Source organism: Otolemur garnettii, unplaced genomic scaffold (assembly GCF_000181295.1).
Source record: "Otolemur garnettii isolate 467f Iridium unplaced genomic scaffold, OtoGar3 scaffold00008, whole genome shotgun sequence".
Lineage (NCBI taxonomy): Eukaryota > Metazoa > Chordata > Mammalia > Primates > Galagidae > Otolemur > Otolemur garnettii.
The window spans coordinates 14,861,982-14,880,318 of record NW_003852403.1 but is presented as its reverse complement, the minus strand read 5'-3'; the positions used below and the strand labels follow the sequence as shown (position 1 = coordinate 14,880,318).

Here is an 18,337-nt window from a genome sequence, read left to right as displayed (position 1 = left end):
GGGCACCTGTGGTCCCAGCTACTTGGGAGGCGGAGGCAGGAGACTCTCTTGAGCCCAGGATTTGGAGGTTGCTATGAGCTGTGATGCCATGGCACTCTACCCATGAGGACAGGCTGAGGCTCTGTCTCAAAAAAAAAAAAAAAAAGAATCACAGCTTTTCACAACCAGGCCACTGTTTTCTTTAGTGAGGAAAGCTGCAGGTGGGAGGGGGCGGAGTGGAGGGGTAAATTCTCACCTAGTGGGCACAGTGCACACTATCTGGCAGAGGGGTAGGTACACTTATAACTTTGACTCAAATGCTATCAAAGCAATTTCTATAACCAAAACTTTTGTAGCCTCATAATATTCTGGGGGAAAAAAAAAATTAAAACAAGTGGAATAAAAAAAAGAAAAAACAGAATGCCTCTTCTGAGGTCACCTTATACATCCTGGCCCAAACAGGCCTGGGCCAGTGTCCTGCATGAGGTCAGGGTGGACTGAGCTGTCCTAGCGGCCCTCAGATTTCCCCAGGCTCCTGGCCAGCTCCACCTGTGTGTGCATGGTTAGGAGGGGAGGCTTCCTGTTCAGTGTCTTTAAAATGTGACAATTCAGAATTTCTCTGCATTATGAAGCAGAGACTCACAGTCTCTGACTGGAGTGGACGTTGGAATGGGCTGTATTATGGTTGACAAGGCCCCATGCGGATGGGAAGGAACTAACTGTCAGAGGAATGTGGATGTGGGAGATGGAGAGAGTGTCTCCTGCCTCTCTGCCTGCCGGAGTCCCTGCCTGCCAGCTGGACTCAGGCCCCTGGCAGGGCAGTGTGTGGGAAGCACGTGAGGGAGGTGTGCACAAGGCTCGACTGACCTGCAGTGAGTGCACAACAAATGCAAGGGCTCTCAGGAGCCACCATGGGCCGAGAGCCCCATCCCACTCTTCCTGGCTTTAGAATGCCCCTGTAGACCCTCAGATTCCAGAGGTAAAGGGCCTTAGAGACCATGTGACTCTTCTGTATCCAGGTGAACAGTGGGGAGGCAGCTCCGCAGGTCCCCCCAGTGGTGGCAGAGCAGGCCTGAGAGGCACATTCTCACCCCCAGCCCCTCTCCCCTCTTGGACCATGTTGACGTTGACCTGAGTGTCTCCTCTCTGTGGCCCTAGTGAGCTGTGCGGGGCTTGCTGAGACTATGGAAAGGCAGCCACTTCCCTAACCTTTTCACTCCAGTGGATGAACTCCTGGCATGGTAGCCATGGTCTCACTGTGGTATTATCTGTTTATTTAATTCCCTGCCCTCTGGTTTTGCATCAGAGTCCCCAGGTGGCCTGCAGCGGAGTCATGAGTCCTCTGCTCACAGCAGGCCTGCTTGCTGTATGAGCACAGGGTGCTCCTCAGCCTAGTCAGACCCTGCCCCTCTGCCCCCTGAGCCTCTGGATGGATGAGGACCTGAGCCCAGACTCGGGCAGGGGTTTTCTACCCCCGTCAGCTCTGTTTGCCTGGGAACATTCCAGGTCTGGTCCACATTTTGCCCATCTGAAGTTTTCCTCCCAAGAGTCCACAGCCATCCTGAAACTCTCAACAGCCTACGGCTACTCAGCTTCCTGCCGCTTGTCCCTGGTACCCCCAGACAGTGAATTACCCTTTCTGGCCTCCTGCCAGCTTCAGCAGTCAACTTGCACTTTAATAATAAGCAATTAAGAACACTGCTCCTGGAATTTGGCCTCTGTGCTTATTCCAGGGCCCTCAGTGGGGAAGAGTGGAAACATTTAGAGGTCAGTTTCCTGTTATGGATCAGAAAGGGGGGCTCAAAATGTGCGTGAATCCGCTCCTGCATGATGAGGTTGTACCACCAGGGTCAGGACAGCTCGTGGCCTGTTTGTTGTCATGCAGGCAACATCACAGCCTTGCCAAAAGCTTAGACAGTCCAGGGAGAGTGGTCTCCCAGAATCCTGCCAACTAGGCAGTGATTTCACTTTGGCCATTTTCCTTCTTGGTCTTTGTGCACTTGCACGCACCTTCTCTCAAAGGTGTGATTACAGGGGCCCTGGGATGTCTTCCTTCCCACTTGGATTCTGTTATTGTGTTCTTGTGTTTAGATATGCTCAGTCAGCACGTGCTTACTCAGTGCCTGTCCTGTCTTAGACCTCGTGCTAACACTGAGGATAGATTAAAGCTATGCTGAGCTTATGTTCTTCTAGTAGGCCGAAGAGGGGCAAATGGATAAGTAGTTTCAGCTCATGGGCATTTTATCACGTTTGTGAAGAGCCCCTACTTTTTTTTTTTCTTTCTTTTTTTGAGTACTCACCCTGGGTAGAGTACCATGGCATCCTAGCTTACAGCAGCCCCTACTTTTTTTTTTCTTTCTTTTTTTGAGTACTTACCCTGGGTAGAGTACCATGGCATCCTAGCTTACAGCAGCCTCAAACTCTCAGACTTAAGCAATCCTCTTGCCGTAGCTACCCAAGTAGCTGGGACTATAGGTGCCTGCCACAACACCCGGCTAGTTTTTCTATTTGTAGTAGAGACTGGGTCTTGCTCTTGCTCAGGCTGGTCTCGAACTCCTGAGCTCAAGTAATCCACCTGCCTTGGCCTCCCAGAGTGCTGGGATTCCAGGTGAGTCACCATGCTGGAATCACCACATTTAATGTTCACCTAACATGCAGCCGAGTAGAAATGCCCCAGTGTCCCGTGCTGCTTCTGGGTGTACATGGCCCTTCAGATTGCTTCCTGGTGCTCTCTGGAATGGGTAGTGATTTGGACAGCACAGTGCATGTTTGCTTTTCCATCCATGTAGATTATTTCTGTAGGTCAATTCTTAGAAGCAGAATTTTTTTTTTTTTTAAGAGACAGAGTCTCACTTTGCTACCCTTGGTAGAGTACTATGGTGTCACAGCTCACAGCAACCTCCAGCTCTTGGGCTTAGGCGATTCTCTTGCCTCAGCCTCCCCAGTAGCTGGGACTACAGGCGCCTGCCACAATGCCGACTATTTTTTGTTGCAGTTTGACCGGGGCTGGGCTTGAACCCACCATCCTTGGTATATGGGGCTGGCGCCCTACCCACTGAGCCACAGGCGCTGCCCTTAGAGCAGAATTATTGAATGACTTGAAAGGTAGGAACTTTTCTTTTTTTAATTATTTTTGAAATTTTCAAGCCCCAAAATTGTAAGTCAAGAGAATAATTTTCTCAGCTCTCGTGGGCCCACCCCCAGCACAGCCAGTCTCATTTCATCTCAGGCCTCCGACCTTTGCACATCCCAGTCCTCAATATTCCTCTGTGAATATTTCAGCACATACCTTTAAAAATGGGGGATCTTTTTTCAAAAGGTAACAGACTGCCATTATCATACCTTTAACGTTTAACAGCTGTTTCTCATCATCAGCTGTCCCGTGCTGTTTGGATTTTCTCACTCGTCTCATGAAGTCTTTCTGTAGTTGGATCAGGATCCACCCAAGATCCACGCGTCAGAGTTGGTCAGCATGGCCATCAAGTCTCTCAAATAGTCCTCCTTTTTCCCCCTGAAGGATGTTTGCTTTGGTAACCTGGTTGTCCTCTGGGCTTCCTGAGGCTAGCTTTGCTGATTGCATCCTGGTTTAGGTTGGTCTGTGGCTCCTGCAAAATGCCAGAGACAGAGGCTTGATGAGATTCTGGCTCGGTGTGGCTGGAATAGTTACGAGTGGACAGCAGGAAGGGCTGCTGGCCCTTGGGACTGGCATACGCCCATGTGCGTTGCCCAGGCTTCTTACTTCATTTGGAATTTGCAGAGCAGTGACCTCCCGACTCCCTCATTCCTTCTGCATTAATTAACTGCAGAGCTTCCAGAGAAACTCCCTTGGAGAACAGAGGGCAGGTTCTGTGCTTGCTTTCTGTCTGAGCTCTCATCTTCAGAAGATGGCTTGCTTTGGAAGATGTTGCATTCAGTGAGGCCTAACATTCCTCTAGACCCGATGGGCTTGGGGTCTATGGGTGACTGAGGGTGGGGTAGGCAAGGAGGGGAACTGGGCAGGGGCTCACGGTGGGGAGGTGGGGAATCACTAGAGACCAGTGTTGGAGCCTGAGGTCCCAAAGCCCTACATGGCCTGACGTCTCCATGGCCAATTGGGAACTAGCCCGCCAGGAGCCCACACTGGGCTGACATACATTTTCACAGCCACAGTGGGGCCCGGTCCTCCCTCTGCCCAAGAGTATGATGAAGAGCAAGCTTTCACGTTAGCTCCATTTTTGCATGTGCAGAAGGAGGCAATAGGCTTGCCCAGGAACTTGTAGCTGGCAGATGGCAGGAGGACAGTAAGATTCCAGACCCTGACTCACAGCTCAGGCCACTCCTTCCTGCCACACTGCCCCAAGAAGGAGGGGGTTCAGTGTCATCTCCCATTCTCCACCTTGAGCCCCACTGTGAGGGAAATGAGAACTGGAAGCCAAGGACCTTGCCCTCGCGGCAGTAGTAGATTGAGTAAGGGACAGAAAGCCAGCGGGCAGGACACATCCAGATATAGGTCAAGGTTGGGAGGTGGTGGGACCAAACCTGTACATACAGTTCCCAGTGGGACAGACCTTCCCTGGTCTGATAGTTCTGGCCCCTCTCTTAGCCTAGGCCTGTCTCATACGCCCAACCTCAGGGGCTGCAGCCCACAGTGACACCTCCTCTGTTATCCAGAGTGAGCTGGGCCCCCTGTGCACGTGGGAGGCCCAGGGATGCTCAGGGCATGTGAGAACTGCCTCCAAAGGAGGGAAGGAAAGCCATTTGAAGTAAGCCACTGCATGAGCTTGGGGCCAACCTGAGGGTTGGATGTGGAGAAGCCAAGAGATCTGCTGCCCCGGTGGTGGTGACACTGCCTGTGAGCTAGTTGTTTCCCGTTGGGCTTGGGAAGGGAAAATATTTGTGACAGAAACCAAGGTCAGGGCTCCTGGAGGAAGCCCTGCTAGAATCATTAATGCCGGCAGCACTTTGCCTCGGCTTTGGCTGGTGACGTTAATTCTTGGTGTTCTGTATTTAAAACAGAACATTAAAAAATGTCTTCCCCACTTCCCCTCAGAAAGAGTTTGAAGAAAATCTGAGGTGAAGGTAGCCACATAAGGGAGAAGTAAAATGTCTTTTGCTCTCAAACTAAAATTAATTTTATAAAGCCTGTAATGCTTTAACTTTGAGCAGTACGTTTTAAAATTTTCTAAGAACTCACCCTTGTCTCCTCTGTTCCTCAGAAAAGCTGGTGAGATCAGGGTAGATTTTTTTTTTTTGAGACAGAGCCTCACGCTGTCCCCCTGGGTAGAGTGCTGTGGCATCGCAGTTCACAGCAGCTTCCAACTCCTGGGCTCAAACCCTGCCTCCCAAGTAGCTGGGACCACAGGTGCCTGCCACAACACCCAGCTATTTTTTGGTTGTAGCTGTCACTGTTGTTTGGCGGGCGCTGGCTGGATTTGAACCTGCCAGTTCAGGTTTATGTGGCTGGAACCTTAGTCGCTTGAGCCACAGGCGCTGAGCTGATCAGGGTAGATTTTATTAGACCTATTTTATTAAGGAAGAAACTGAGGCCCGGTGAAGTTTTATGTCTGGCTAGAGGCAGGACTAGACCTGGTTCCACCTCCTTGGTCTGCATTCCTTTCCCTTCCACTGTGGCAGCCATGACCCAGAGGGCAGTTCTGTGGTTCAGAGAAAAGAAGGCTTGGCAAAGAAGCCACAGCCACAGCAAGCACAGCCCAGGTTGCCCCATGAAGGTGGTCAGGCAGGTCAACTCAGTGCCTCAGGGACTAAGGTCATTGATATTTTAAGAAAAATATAAAGCCAAGACAGTTCTGGCTCTGAGCCCCAGATGGGGTCTTGCTCAGCCTCTCTAAGACCCTAGTGTGGCCGAAGTTATTCCCTGAAGACATTGTTCCAGTAGGTAATGAGTCTCAGGGCAGGGCCTGTGCAATTACAGCAGCTGTGGAATGCTGTGAGCTGTCACATAAAATATGACCAAGGAAAGCCCGCTCCCCAGGCTCCTTCATGCCCAACCCAGAACAGAGCCAGCAGGTCGGCGCGGCTGCCAGGTGGAGTGTGAGTGTGCTTGTGATTATAGATGTGCACTTGCACATGTGTGCGTGTGCGTGTGTGTGTGTGTAGGGCACATGTCCTCAGTAGCCAAGTCCTCTCTTGTCTCCTTTCCTTCCCACTGTAAGCTAAGCTGGAACCATTTCTGCTCTCCAGGGGAACTTTCTTGAGTTATTCACCAATAAGCATCCCGTGAGCACCCATGGTGTGCCAGGCATGGTTCCTAAGTGTGCAGCATTGAGCTTGGACTTTTTGGGGGTTTGAAAGGGGGTTCAGTTGCACTATCAGCACCTCTCCACCCTTCATACCAGCATAATCCTCACCCAGTGAGGCCCTGCCTCTGTGCATACTGCTCTCAGATCTGGGTGTGGTAGTTCCCAGCAGTGCGTCTTATTAGGGCTGCCTCCAAAACCCTCACTCCAGAACCCTGCCTGGCACACAGATGGGGTTCCACAGATGTCTCTGTAGTAAGTGGATGGTAGAAGGTTGAATAAGTCATTGCATAATGATTAGGAAAATCTGACTGTCACCTGCACGATACCTTTTGGTTCTGTCCACATTGTTGGCCTTCCAGGACAGGGTACTCTTCTGCAGCATGAGATAGAGCCCTGGGTGTAGCCCTGGCTCTGCCAGGAACTCTCTGTGCAACCTTGGGCAAGTCATTTTGGCCTTCCTGGTCCCATGTTTCTCCATCTGTCACCTGAAGTCATTGTCTTTGATCTGCCTGCCTTGGGGGGTCCTAGTACAACCAGCCTGTGGCTAGTGGATGTGGGAGTGGGATATGTGGGGCGTGCTGCGCAGTGGCTGGTGCCCAAGCAGCCTCGGTGGGTTACATTAGGGACAGTGGGCTTCTTGAAGGAGAGGCCCGTGTCTCATTGGTGGTGAATCCCAGCAGCTGGCCTAGCGGTGCTAGGGAACAGGTTTGTTGGAGGAATGGCATGCCGAGCAGTCCATGGTTCTAGGCCTGGTCCCTTCATACTTTGACTTTGAAAGTACCAAATGAAATTTATTTTAGGAAAATCAGTTACCTGTGTGGGTTGAGGGCCATTTTCTCCCTTCCAGGGACTAGGTACAGAAAGCTTCCTATGCTGGATGGAGACCCCACCACCAGGCAGGCCTAGGGATGCAGTTTGTAGGGACTCAGTCGACACCCACCAGAAGCAAGAGAGCTGAATGAGTGAGGAGGAAGGGGGTGGTGTTGCCCTTGGAAGAAGGGTGGGGTCTGCGCTCTGCAGCTCCACCCTTTAGCCACTGGCAATCTTTGAGGGCTGTCAGCTGCCTGCCCACCTAGGGCCCCAATGACAGCAGGAGGCAGAGGTCACCAGGCCATGTTTCTTTTTATTGACTGGATCTGGACAGTAGGGAGGCTCTAGTAGTGGTGGGAGGGGTTGTCTAGCTTGGATTGGCGCAGACCCTGGCCCTCCCTGGCTCTTCTTATCTCTCCTTCGGGACTTTGATTTCCCTTGAGTCTTTGCTGTGTCCAGGTTTTAGGCACATGCTCCTCCTTGGTCACTAGCAAGAGTGGACAGGAGGCCTCAGTTCCTGCTTGGCCTATGTGGGAAGCTCTCTATGTGACCTTGGCCTAACTCCCTGGAAAGTAAAAGGGTCAATGTCAGCTACCCCAGCCATCCTGTGTGACTGGGATTAGTGAATATGCTGGATGCAAGCACTAGTCATTCATTGATTGGCAGTACCAGGCACTGTACTAGGTGCAGGGGACGCTGCACAAAAGAAAAAACTCCCTGCAACCTGGGGTCTGCATTGTAGTGGGGGAGACCTACAAGACACAGTGAGGACCATGGTCTGCAGGACAGTGGTGCATCCCGGGGAAGTGGAGCAGGCGAAGAGATGGAGGGGTATGAGGGCTTGCAGTTTTAAATAGGGTGGTCAGGCTGGGACTGGGAGAGATGGTGGCATCAAACACAGACCTGAAGAAGGTAAGACAGGGAATTGGGCAGGGGAGGACATGGCCAGTGCAAAGATGCCTATGATGGGAGCCAGGGCAGGGCCCTGAGCAGAGGCACCAACTTCCTCTAGTCAGGGTCACTCTGCTCTGAGCTGAGAATAGACGGCAGGGGGTAGGGTGGTGGCAGGGAGGCCAGTCAGGCTGCCCTGAGAGGGGGTGGCTCAGACCATGGTGGAAGTGTCTTGAAGCAGGGCCAGCAGGCTTTCCTGATTGGCTTGCTATGGGGCTGAGCAGGGGGAAAGGAAGGAGAACCATCAGGTTCAGGCCTGAGAGTTGGGAGGACAGATTGTCACTCAGGCGGGCCAGCTTGTGGGAGCTGCAGGTCTGGGAGTGCTTAGGAGGTCTTCTGGAATGTGTTTTGTGGGTCTGGGATGCCTCACTCACATCCACGTGGAGCCCTTAAGTGGATGTGTCTGAGTCTGGAGTCCCCGGCAGCTGTCTGGAGTCTTGATTCTAGGTGATACTGGAGCCCAGCAAGGCAAGGTGACCTGGGGAGTGAGTGCTCACTGGCCCACAGAGGGCCTGCTGTGTACCCATGCTAAAGGAGGAGGAGGGACAAACCTGTCGTGGTCCGGTGCCAGCCCTGGGTTTATTACTATTTTGAGAAACAGATTCTGTCTTGGTGAAGCAGTTAGAAACCTTCAAGATGGAATAAAATGCAATATTTGATTTAAAAGGTTCAGACTGAGGGCAAAGGAGGCTGAGGCAGGTGGGGGCTGGAGTGCTCAGAGCAGGCTTGAGGAGAGTGGGTGCTCGTCCTGCACCAGGCCAGGTGGAGGGGAAGGGCATTCTAGGTAGCAGGAATAGAATGGGTAAAGGTGCAGAAGGAAGAGTGAGGTGGGGGATGGCTGGACTTGGCTGTGGTGAAAGGGGTGAGGGTGGTGGGAATTGGGTATTGAAGTTCCTGTTCCAGCTCAGAACTGTGTGGTTTAGGGTAGTTACTGATCCCTGCTGAGCCTCATCTGCAAAATAGGATGGATGTCCCTTCTTCTTCATAGGGCTGCCAGGAGAGTGCGTTAGAGTCTAATCATTAGATCAGGGTGTGACATGCTTATACATGACACACAGTGACCCTGCACCCCTCCCCGGTCAGGCTGGGAAAGCTCTCCAGCCCATGCCTCAGTGGGCCTTTTTCTGGCAGCCCAGCAAAGAGTAGAACTTTGTGACAGCCACTGTGGACACTGCGCGGCCTGCTGTGAAGCCAGGCACACCAGAGGTTAGAGACACCTCAAGTGCCCAGGGCCCTGGTTGCCTTTCCCGGCCCCCTGCTATTTTAGGTCTCAGTCCAATGGATGAGTAGGCCTTGTCTGGCCCCACCACAGCTAATGACAGCCTAGCCTGCCAGGCTGTTTAAAAACAGCTCCCCTATTTTGATCAACAGGAGGCGGCCAACCCATCTTCTTCCCTAGGCGGTGCGAACATGGGATGGTTGTGAGGAAACCAAGGTCTCAGTAGGAAGACGGGCCGTTGTCTCAAATCACAGATGTACCATCTGTGAACCTTCTAGGGTGGAGGGGACAGGCGTTAACCTTTACACATGGTCTGAATTTAGATATAATTCTACCCTTGGCAGTAGGGCTTGGCAGGCATCACTCCACCTCCACCCCATAGAATCTCCCTCAGACCTAATCTTTGCTGTGTCTCTCAGAACAGGTGTCCCCATGGGAGTGGGTCACAGAGAGGAGGATAGTACTAGTGTGGCCAAGTCCAGGGCTCAGAGGTTCCCATCCCCACAGTCATTGTGCCTGACCTCTTTAATTGAAAGTAGAGGCGGCTCTTGCCCAGTGGAACTGTGGGTGATTTCCTTTCTTTCTTTCTAAGAAAATGTTTTTAAATTGGCTAGAGGCCTTTGGTTGGAGGCAGGGAAAGGATGGAAGCAGCCTGAGGGCTGGGGTGGTGAGTGCAGGGTGTTGTATACTGGCCTTGGAAATAGGTGGGATTGGGTTGTATTGGCCACGGCTTGTATTTAGGTAAAAAAAATTTTTTTTTGCCTGCTTCCTAATTTGTAAACAAAATTGATTTTTTCTTTTTTGAGACAGAGTCTCACTATGTCACCCTCAGTAGAGTGCCATGGCATCAACAGTTCACCTCTTATCTCTTGATTTTAAGCGATGCTCTTGCCTCAGTCTCCCAGAAAGCTGGGACTACAGGCGCCTGCCACAATGCCCAGCCTTTTTTTCTTTTTTTCTGTTGCAGTTGTTTGGGTTTGAACCCACCTGCCTCAGTGTATGTCGCTGGCACCCTAACCACTGAGCTATGGGCACCAAGCCAAAATGGATTTTTTTTTTTTTAAGCCCATTACTTGGTTAATTCTTGAAACAGCAGACGTCCCACTTGCCCCTGCCCCTGCCCCAGACACTCTCCTGCAGCAGCACCGGAAGCCTTCTCTGGTCTCTTGGCAGGGCCAGACCTTGGCTCAGCTTCCTTGCCCCCTCTAGGCCTCCTTCCACCCCCCTTCCCGATGCCATTAGCTCCTCTCGCTCTGTCTGCCCTGGCCAGGAGTGCCTTTGGAATACAACTCATTCTTTAGCCCCTTCCTGTCCTTTACACACCCTTTGCCTCTCCAGGCTACCTGACTGTTCCTAGCTCACCTCAGATAGCACCTTCTTTTTCACGCCCTCCCTGGTCTGGGGATTTGCGCTTCCCCTATCCAGAAGTCCAGCTGCTCTGGCTGCTTCCAAGTGATCTTCTGCCTCCCTCTCCAGACCACCAGCATCTTGGAGGCAGGGCCTGTGCGTGGTTCATCTTTACATGCCCAGCATGCCGCGAGGTGTGGCTTTCCCCTCCCTGCTGGATGAATGAATGGACTGGTGTGCCTCTTCATGGTTTACAGGTGCCTTCTGCACCTGACTTTGCTGAGAAGTCCAACCTCCATAGATGGGGGACTGAGAGTTTAAACAGCAGAACTAGACTAGAATCCAATGTGGATTCTGTCTCCCAGGAAGTCAGAGCGCTGTCCTTGGCCCCCTTATCCCTCTCAGGCACAGCCTGCTATCAGCCTTCCATTCTTGCCCCATCTCTGAGGCCCCCTTGCATATTGCCCTCCACTCCGAGACCCTGGCAGTGAAGATAGCAGAGGCTCTGAAGACAGAAGTGGGAGGTTGGGACTGCAGGCCCTCTGTAGCTTCCACTCCAGCTTTGATTCTTGGGACTGTGGCTGTGCTACATCTGGGCCCGGGGACCATCCCAAAGCGGCCAAGAAAGAGACGCATATAGACCAGCACTGTGTGCCTGTGAGGGAAGGCTCCCAGCTGCTGCCCAGCTGTTAGGAGACCAGCCCTTCCTGGCTCCCCGAGGCTTGGGGCTTGCTGTGCCCTCCCATGGATGTCTGTGGCGCCTGTGTGTCCCTGTGCCACATCCTCTTCTGGGAGCAGAGAGAGCTGCCAGGGGCCTGGGCAGAGGCCGGGGGTGGGTGGGTGGGCAGTGCATCTATGATGGTTAGAGGAGTAAAGGCAGGCATGGTGGCAGAGGGACCTACAGGACAGCCTGGCTCTGTGTGTCCCTGGCCAGTCCCTGGTCTATCCCTCCTAACCTCCACACTCTGAGGAGAGCTGTGAAGAGATCCTCTTTAAGTCTCTATCCTTCAGAGCATGAATCTCCCATGAGTCTTTTGTTAACAGGTCAATTCCACCCCCAAACCTTCAATGGCTCCCCAGGGCTGAAGCCATAGTGCTCAACTCTGGACATGGAAGGTCACCCAGAGAGCTTTTCATAATCTGCATGCCTAGACCCCAGCCACTTACCAAGATTCTCATTTGATTGGTTTGGGGTGGGGCCCAGGCACTTGCATCTTAAAGCTCCTCGTGGTTCTCATGGATGGCAAGGTTGTATACCACTGACCAGGATAATCTTCTGGGCAGCACAGGCAGGTTCCATAATTGGGTCCTGGCTCAGTCTCTCTTCTCATTCCTCCTCTTCCTTCCTCCAGCCAGGCTAACCCCTCTATAGCCCCTACACACTGGGCACCATCATCACTTCTGTGGTATCTCCGCCTGGTGCATGGTCTTCATGGCCCAGCTCACACCCTCTGGGAGATGTATCTTTTTTTTTTTTTTTTTTTTTTTTTGAGACAGAGCCTCAAGCTGTCCTCCTGGGTAAAGTGCCGTGGCATCACAGTTCACGGCAACCTCCAACTCCTGGGCTCAAGCTAGTCTCTTGCCTCCGCCTCCTAAGTAGCTGGGACCACAGGCGCCCGCCACAACGCCTGGCTATTTTTTGGTTGTAGCCATCATTGTTGTTTGGCGGGCCCGGGCTGGATTTGAACCTGCTACCTTAGGTGTATGTGGCTGATGCCTTAGCCACTTGAGCCATAGGCACCGAACCTGGGAGATGTATCTTTAGTCAGTTTTGTTGCCACTGCCTGGCAGGTGGCCTGGTGCCACAGCAGGTGCTCTGGAGTGCCTGCTGCCCCTTGGCCTGGGAGCCTTTCTCCTGCTGTGAGTGCTGGGGTCTGAGGGTGGTATGCATTCCACATCCATCTGTGGTATTAAACCTTTTGAGAAATAGGCAAGGAAGTCAGTTAGGGACCAGGTGGCCTCACAAGCCAAAGTGGAGTTTCTCCCCTCCCAATGGGAGCTGAACCTAGTGACCCCAGGCAGAGGGAGGTGGAGCTGAGAGCTTAGCCTTGCCCCACTGCCACCAGCCCCATCCAGGTGCTGGTCAGACCCTGGTCAGACACTGGTCAGCCCTTGGGCTCCTCCAGTGGGAATGGGGGAAGAGATGTTTACTCTGGGATGCCAGGAGTTGGCAGCAGGCATCCTCCCTAGTGTCTAGAGCTGAGCATTGGTCCTGCCACCAAGAGGGCCTCTGCACACCCGGGGCACCATGGAGGGTATCTATACGGAGCCCTGCTGTGGACGGCCTGTTCTCACCTGGCCACCCCTCAAAACGGGATGCTGGTTATGATTTCACAGTGGGGAAATGGAGGCCAGGTGGCCTGTCATGCCTCCCTGTCTTCCCCACAGCTGGGTGGGGGCCGCCCTGGCCTCTGTTCTGGGTGGCAGGGTGTGCGTGCTTGTGTGCCCCACTTAGCCCACCCTGCCCCTCCCTCCAGGCCAAGGCAGCCAAAGAGGAGCAGGAAACGCGGCGGCTGTGGCTGCGGAGCCTTCAGTACCTGGAGCGCTACACCTACCTGATCCTCTTCAATGCTTACCTCCACCTAGAGCGTGCTGGCTCCTGGCAGATGCCCTTCAGTGCCTGGATGCGAGAGGTGAGAGCGGAAGGCTCAGGTTGGGAGGCCCACAGGACGGTGGTCAAAAGGGCGGGGCTGGTCCCTGTGCATTGCCTGCGGGAACCCTGGCCACAGGCTCACCTGTTGGTGGGAAGAATTCTCACCTCCCACTCTGCAGGAAGCTTCCAGTTGGCTGAGATTTTATCTCATTTGACTCTGGGTCTCCTGCATGGTGTCTGCTCTTGGTAGGCAGTGGATAGTGGACAAGCAGAAGGCTGGGGAGGGGAGATTTAATGAGATACATGCAGTGCCATGGGCTGGACCCCCTGTTAGGCAGGTCTGTGGGAGACTGAGCAAGGGCAGAGCACAAAAGAAGAGCTGAGGAGGAGGCTGGGAATGGAGAGGTTAGGTGATGTGTTCAAGGTCGCCGTTAGAGCTGGTGGTTGGCTCCAAAGTCTAATGGCCTAAGTTGCCACTCTCGCCATTCAAAGTCCAGAGTCCCTTTCTGCTTGGCCTCCTGGCTCTTCCTCCACGTGGCTGTTTTTAGAGACAAAGCTGCCACTTCGGCTCCTCTGGGTCACATGAAAGGACCCCTTCTCTTCTTGATGAGGGGCCTTAATTACCCCTCTGCCAGCAAACAGGCCCCTCCTGACCTCACCGGTGGGTCCTGGTGGTTCTAACCTAGAGTCAAGGCTGGAATTAGCTCCTGTGAAGTGGGTGGGTAGAGAACTGAGCCAGTGGCCCAGCCAGAGTGGGCATGGGAAGAGCACAGGGGCTGGGCAGGTGTGCAGGTGGACTGAACTGTGAGGGGCAGGGGGCCCACTATAGTCCCCAGTGGGAGGAAGGGGAATGCAGAGGACCTTCTGGTGGGCAGGCCTTAGGATGTCAAGGTGGGGGAGGCATTTGAAATTCCCCCTGTTGCAGGGTGTTGAGTCAGGACACCTGGGTGGGGGATACACCTGGTGTATCACGTGTATATCTAGGGTGTAACATGACCTGGGGGGTCGTGTTGGACTGTTCTCTTGAGCAGGCCTGGGCTCAGCTTCCTCTTTGAGCCTCTGGAAAGGAGTGCAGGTGCGGGCTCAAGGGCACTTCCTGCTCAGGTTCTGCTTGGAGAATGGAAATTGGGGGACTTTGAGAGGGAGGAAGCTTCATCCCTTTTGTCAGCTGAATCTGGGGCAGGAGTTGTCCTGGTAGAAGTGTGGGTTCCAGCCTGGGGGTTCCTCAGCCCCTCTTCTGGGGTTGAATGGAGGGTAGGGCATGAGGGTTTCCCTGAAAACCAGAAGGGGTGAACCTATCCTCTTGATATAGCTTGAGGATTATCCTACCCATCTTCTAGGGTGATGGGGGAGAGAGAAGGGCTGGTGGTCAGGTGGTTTGAGTCTGCTGCCAAGGCCTGAACTTCGGGGCAACACGGCCAAGCATCTGGGAGGCCCCAGCTAAGCTGACCCCGCCGGGGCAGAGTCTGACAGCCCAGACTCAGAGCCAGGGGACTTCTGTTTGCAGTTCGTGTTAACTTTCTCCAGCCCTTCCTGTGGGCCCAGCTGTAGCATCCATGTGGCTGGGCCTATGCACCTGAGTGTCTGCATGGGAGTGTGGGGTGCATGGGGCCCAGTGGGGTGCCAGCCTCTTGCGCTGTCTCTGTGTGGAGTGCTTGGTGTCTGCTGAGTGCCTCTGTACTGTGGAGCCCTCCTTCTGTCAGTCCTGTGAAGTAGAGATTATTTTTCCTGCTATGAGGATAGGTTACTAGAAGTCAAAGTGCAAACTTTACCAGGTCTCTGAGCTAGTGGAGGGCAGTCCTGGGCCCTAGACTCACCCATGTGCTTAGAGTCCAGGAGGGGAGGATAGCAGGATGGACGGTGCCCTCCCTTCCCTGAGTCACTGCCCCCACCTCTGTTGTCCTCACCAGGTGGCATCGAAGGCTGGTGTCTATGAGCTCCTCAACCAGCTGGGCTTCCCTGAGCTGGAGAGCATGGAAGACCAGCCCTTCTCCAGGCTGCGCTGCAGGTGGCAGGAGCAGAGTCAAAGCCCGGAGCCCTCTGCCTCCGGGGACTTGCTGTAGGGGCCTCTCCTTGCCCCCTCCAGAGGGGCCTGTGCAGGCTGGGAGTGTCAGAGGTGCTCTTACTAGGAGGGGCCCTTGGGCATGCTGGCCTTGAGGACCATTCCCCCACTTCCTAGAGAGACTGGGGTGAGGCTGGGAGCCTTTTTGAAAAGAGCTTTTTATGGACATTGAGACAGCACAGTCATTCCTTGAAACCACAGAGGCGTGTGGATGCCTCCAGGGAGGCCCCAGAGTGCACCTTACAGACAGGCTGGCCTTTGGCCTCCAAGGAGCTCACTGCCCAGTTGCCAAACAGAGCTCATCACCTCTTCTGTCCCCTTCTCCTTTCCACATTGGCCTGGCAGCCCCTGGCTTGGAGCCAGCCTGGCCACTGTTAGATGCATGCCCTGCCCCCAGCCTTCCTTTCCTTGTTCCCCATCCCCTCTCCCCTCTATCGCCTTTCCCCTTTTCCTGCTGGTGGAGCACTGCCTTCAGGCCCCTGCCTGCCTGGAGTAGGTGGGGGCAGTGCTCTGGGTGAATTTATTACTTTAAAGGACAAATCTGTGTGGCCTGGTAGGTCTGGGCAAGGCCCTTGCCTCTTCTTCCTTTCCTCTCCCTTTGCCCTGTAGCTGGCAGGATGGTGGCGGTTTCCCAAGTAGCTGGAACTCTCAGGGAGTTTCTCTTGGGGAGAAGAGGGTTTCTAGAAGGCAGGGGCTGCACATTGGAAGAGAGCTGTTGTCTGCCCAGGAATCTGGGTGGAAGGTACTAAGGGGGCCCAAGCCTGGGGATGCAGGTCCCTCTGCTCCCCTACCCCAGCCTCAGCAGCCCAGAATGGCCCAGTGCCCCCCACCCTGCTGAAGCAGGACCCCCCAAGGAGTGCTGGATCAAGAGCAGTTGCTGGGTTGCCTCATAGACAATGGAGTGTGCAAGAGTGGGCCAAGATTGGTGTGAGGGGGTCACCTGGACTCAGGCCATCCTTTGTGAGGTTCTTTGAGCCACCTCTTAGTGGGTGCAGAAAGGGTCAGACCCTGCTTAGCTGGAGATGCCGACATCCATTCTGTCCACAGTGGAAAGGCTGCTCAGAGAGATAGCAGAGAAGTGCCACCTTTGAGTTGAGCCTTGCAGCTCTTCCAGCTGGGAGCAGAACAGTGAGGAGGCTGCCCCCCTTGCCTGGCTTGTTGGGGCCAGGGGAGCCTCTCCCTGGTTGGGCACAGGCACTTCTGCAGAAAAACAATGGATATGGTCACTGGTCATGATATTTGAAGAAGGGGAAAAGAGGTCAGAGTTATTCACATCTGCCCAGGATTGGCTGAATTCTTTTGCAGAACTACTGTATGTCTGTTCACTACAATTTTCAGGTTTGTTATTGTTTTTACTTCTATTTTTGCATGTATTAAAAATTTTAATCTCTTTGCAGACAAGGTCTAGATGGGGAGTCAGAGGTCAGGGCTGAACTGGGAGGGATCCTTTGAGTTCTCATGGTTAGCCCTGACATTCAGCTGTGCTGGGACCACTGGCTGATCACCTCACCTCGCTGCCTCAGTTTCCCCATCTGTAAAATGGGAGAATAATAATTGCCTACCTACCTCACAGGGGTGTTGTGAGGATTCATTTGTGTTTTGTGGGTTTTTTTGTACAGAGCTATTAAGCATTAAAAACAGCTAAATGTGAAGTGCACCTGGCTGCTGACTTGTCTTCAGTGTGAGGCAAACCCTTCTAGAACTGATACAACGGGCTGGGGTAGGTGGGCAAAGGAAATCGAGAGCATCTGCCCCAGCACTTTTGATTTCTAGAGAATGTGGGCTTTTGCAGACATCCGTCTCTTTGTCCCCTCCCCAGCTGTGCCTTCCCTTTTCACACTGGCTGCCCAGGGCTGCTGTGCTGAGCCCCTCCTGCAAGAAGGCAACATCACAAGCTAATTCTCACTAAAGTCTGAAGGACTGGTGTATCTAGGGAAGGTATATGGAGCAGAGTGAAATTTGGGGTCTCTGAAGGAGGGTGAACCTCACTCTTCACTCTCTCCTCCAACCCCTGTGGGCCCTACTTGGCCCCTGGTTGATTGAACACACTGTTGAGATATTGGTGTGTGTAGAGGTAGTGGGAGGATAAGGTAGAGAAAGCACCGACTCCAGGTCTCTCCCAGACTCTTGCAGGGTCAGGGAACCCTCTGGGTTGTCATCTGAGGTCAGATGAGGGTGGTCAGAGTGGAACCCAGAGAGGTTGTCCCCAGCCCAGGAGAGAAGCCCTCCTGGGTTGTTTCCCAAGCCCAGCAGGTGTAGAATTGTCTTCCCTGGTCCAAGGATGCTCCATGTGGCTCTGAACACAACTCTAGAGCTATGTGCATTGACATGTGCTGGGGAGGCTCTTCCTGAGATGGGGGGCCCTGGGCAGGGATACATAGGGTGAGTGGCTGTGCCCATGTTTGTCTCCCCAAGTTCTCCCAAGCCTTTTATGGCCTGTGGAGGGCATCTAGCACTTACACAAACAGTACTGACTCACATTTTAGTATCTCCTGCCTGTCAGCAGTATCTCAGCCCTCCGATTAAATGAGTTAATACAGCACAGGAAAGGAAGAGACAGCCTATGGAACAGGGGGAGATAGTTATAAACCACTGTCTGGTAAGGGTTACTATCGAACATATAGGAGAAACTTAAACCACTCACTAGGAAAAGAACAAAGAACTCAAAAAAAAAAACGGGCAAAGGACCTGAATAGACGCTTCTCCAAAGAAAACATACAAATGGCCAACAGGTACATGAAAAAATGTTCAGTGTTGTTAATTATCAGGGAAATGCAAATGGAAACCACAATGAGGTATCACCTTACCCTTCTAGGTTGACTTTGATGAAAAAGAGAAAAGACAAGTGATAGGACAGAAGAAAAGAGAACCCTTGAACACTGTTGAAGGTATTGTAAACTACTACAGCCATTCTGGAGAACAGCATACAAGTTCCTCAAAACGGCAAGAATAGGATTACCCTGTGATTCAGAAATCCCGTTGCTGGGTAGGTGTACATCTGAAGGATATGGAATTAGTATATGGAAAAGATCTGCACACCCATGTTTATTGCAACACTGTTCACAATAGCCAAGGTTTGGAATAGATGTAAGTTGTACATTAAAGGATGAACGGATAAGAAAAGGTGGTATAGGCCC

General features: G+C 53.0%; 1 protein-coding gene across 1 annotated transcript in view; it reads left to right on the top strand.

Moving 5' to 3' along the window:
* Window positions 1-15,528, top strand: part of PALD1 (phosphatase domain containing, paladin 1) — an 85,951-nt gene extending 70,423 nt beyond the window's left edge. Inside the window, exons 19-20 of the mRNA XM_023509606.1 lie at window positions 13,023-13,178; window positions 15,049-15,528. Coding sequence (XP_023365374.1) covers window positions 13,023-13,178; window positions 15,049-15,201 — 309 coding nt within the window. The 3' untranslated portion in view covers window positions 15,202-15,528. The remainder of the gene's footprint in view (window positions 1-13,022; window positions 13,179-15,048) is intronic.
* The last annotated feature ends 2,809 nt before the right edge of the window (window positions 15,529-18,337 follow it).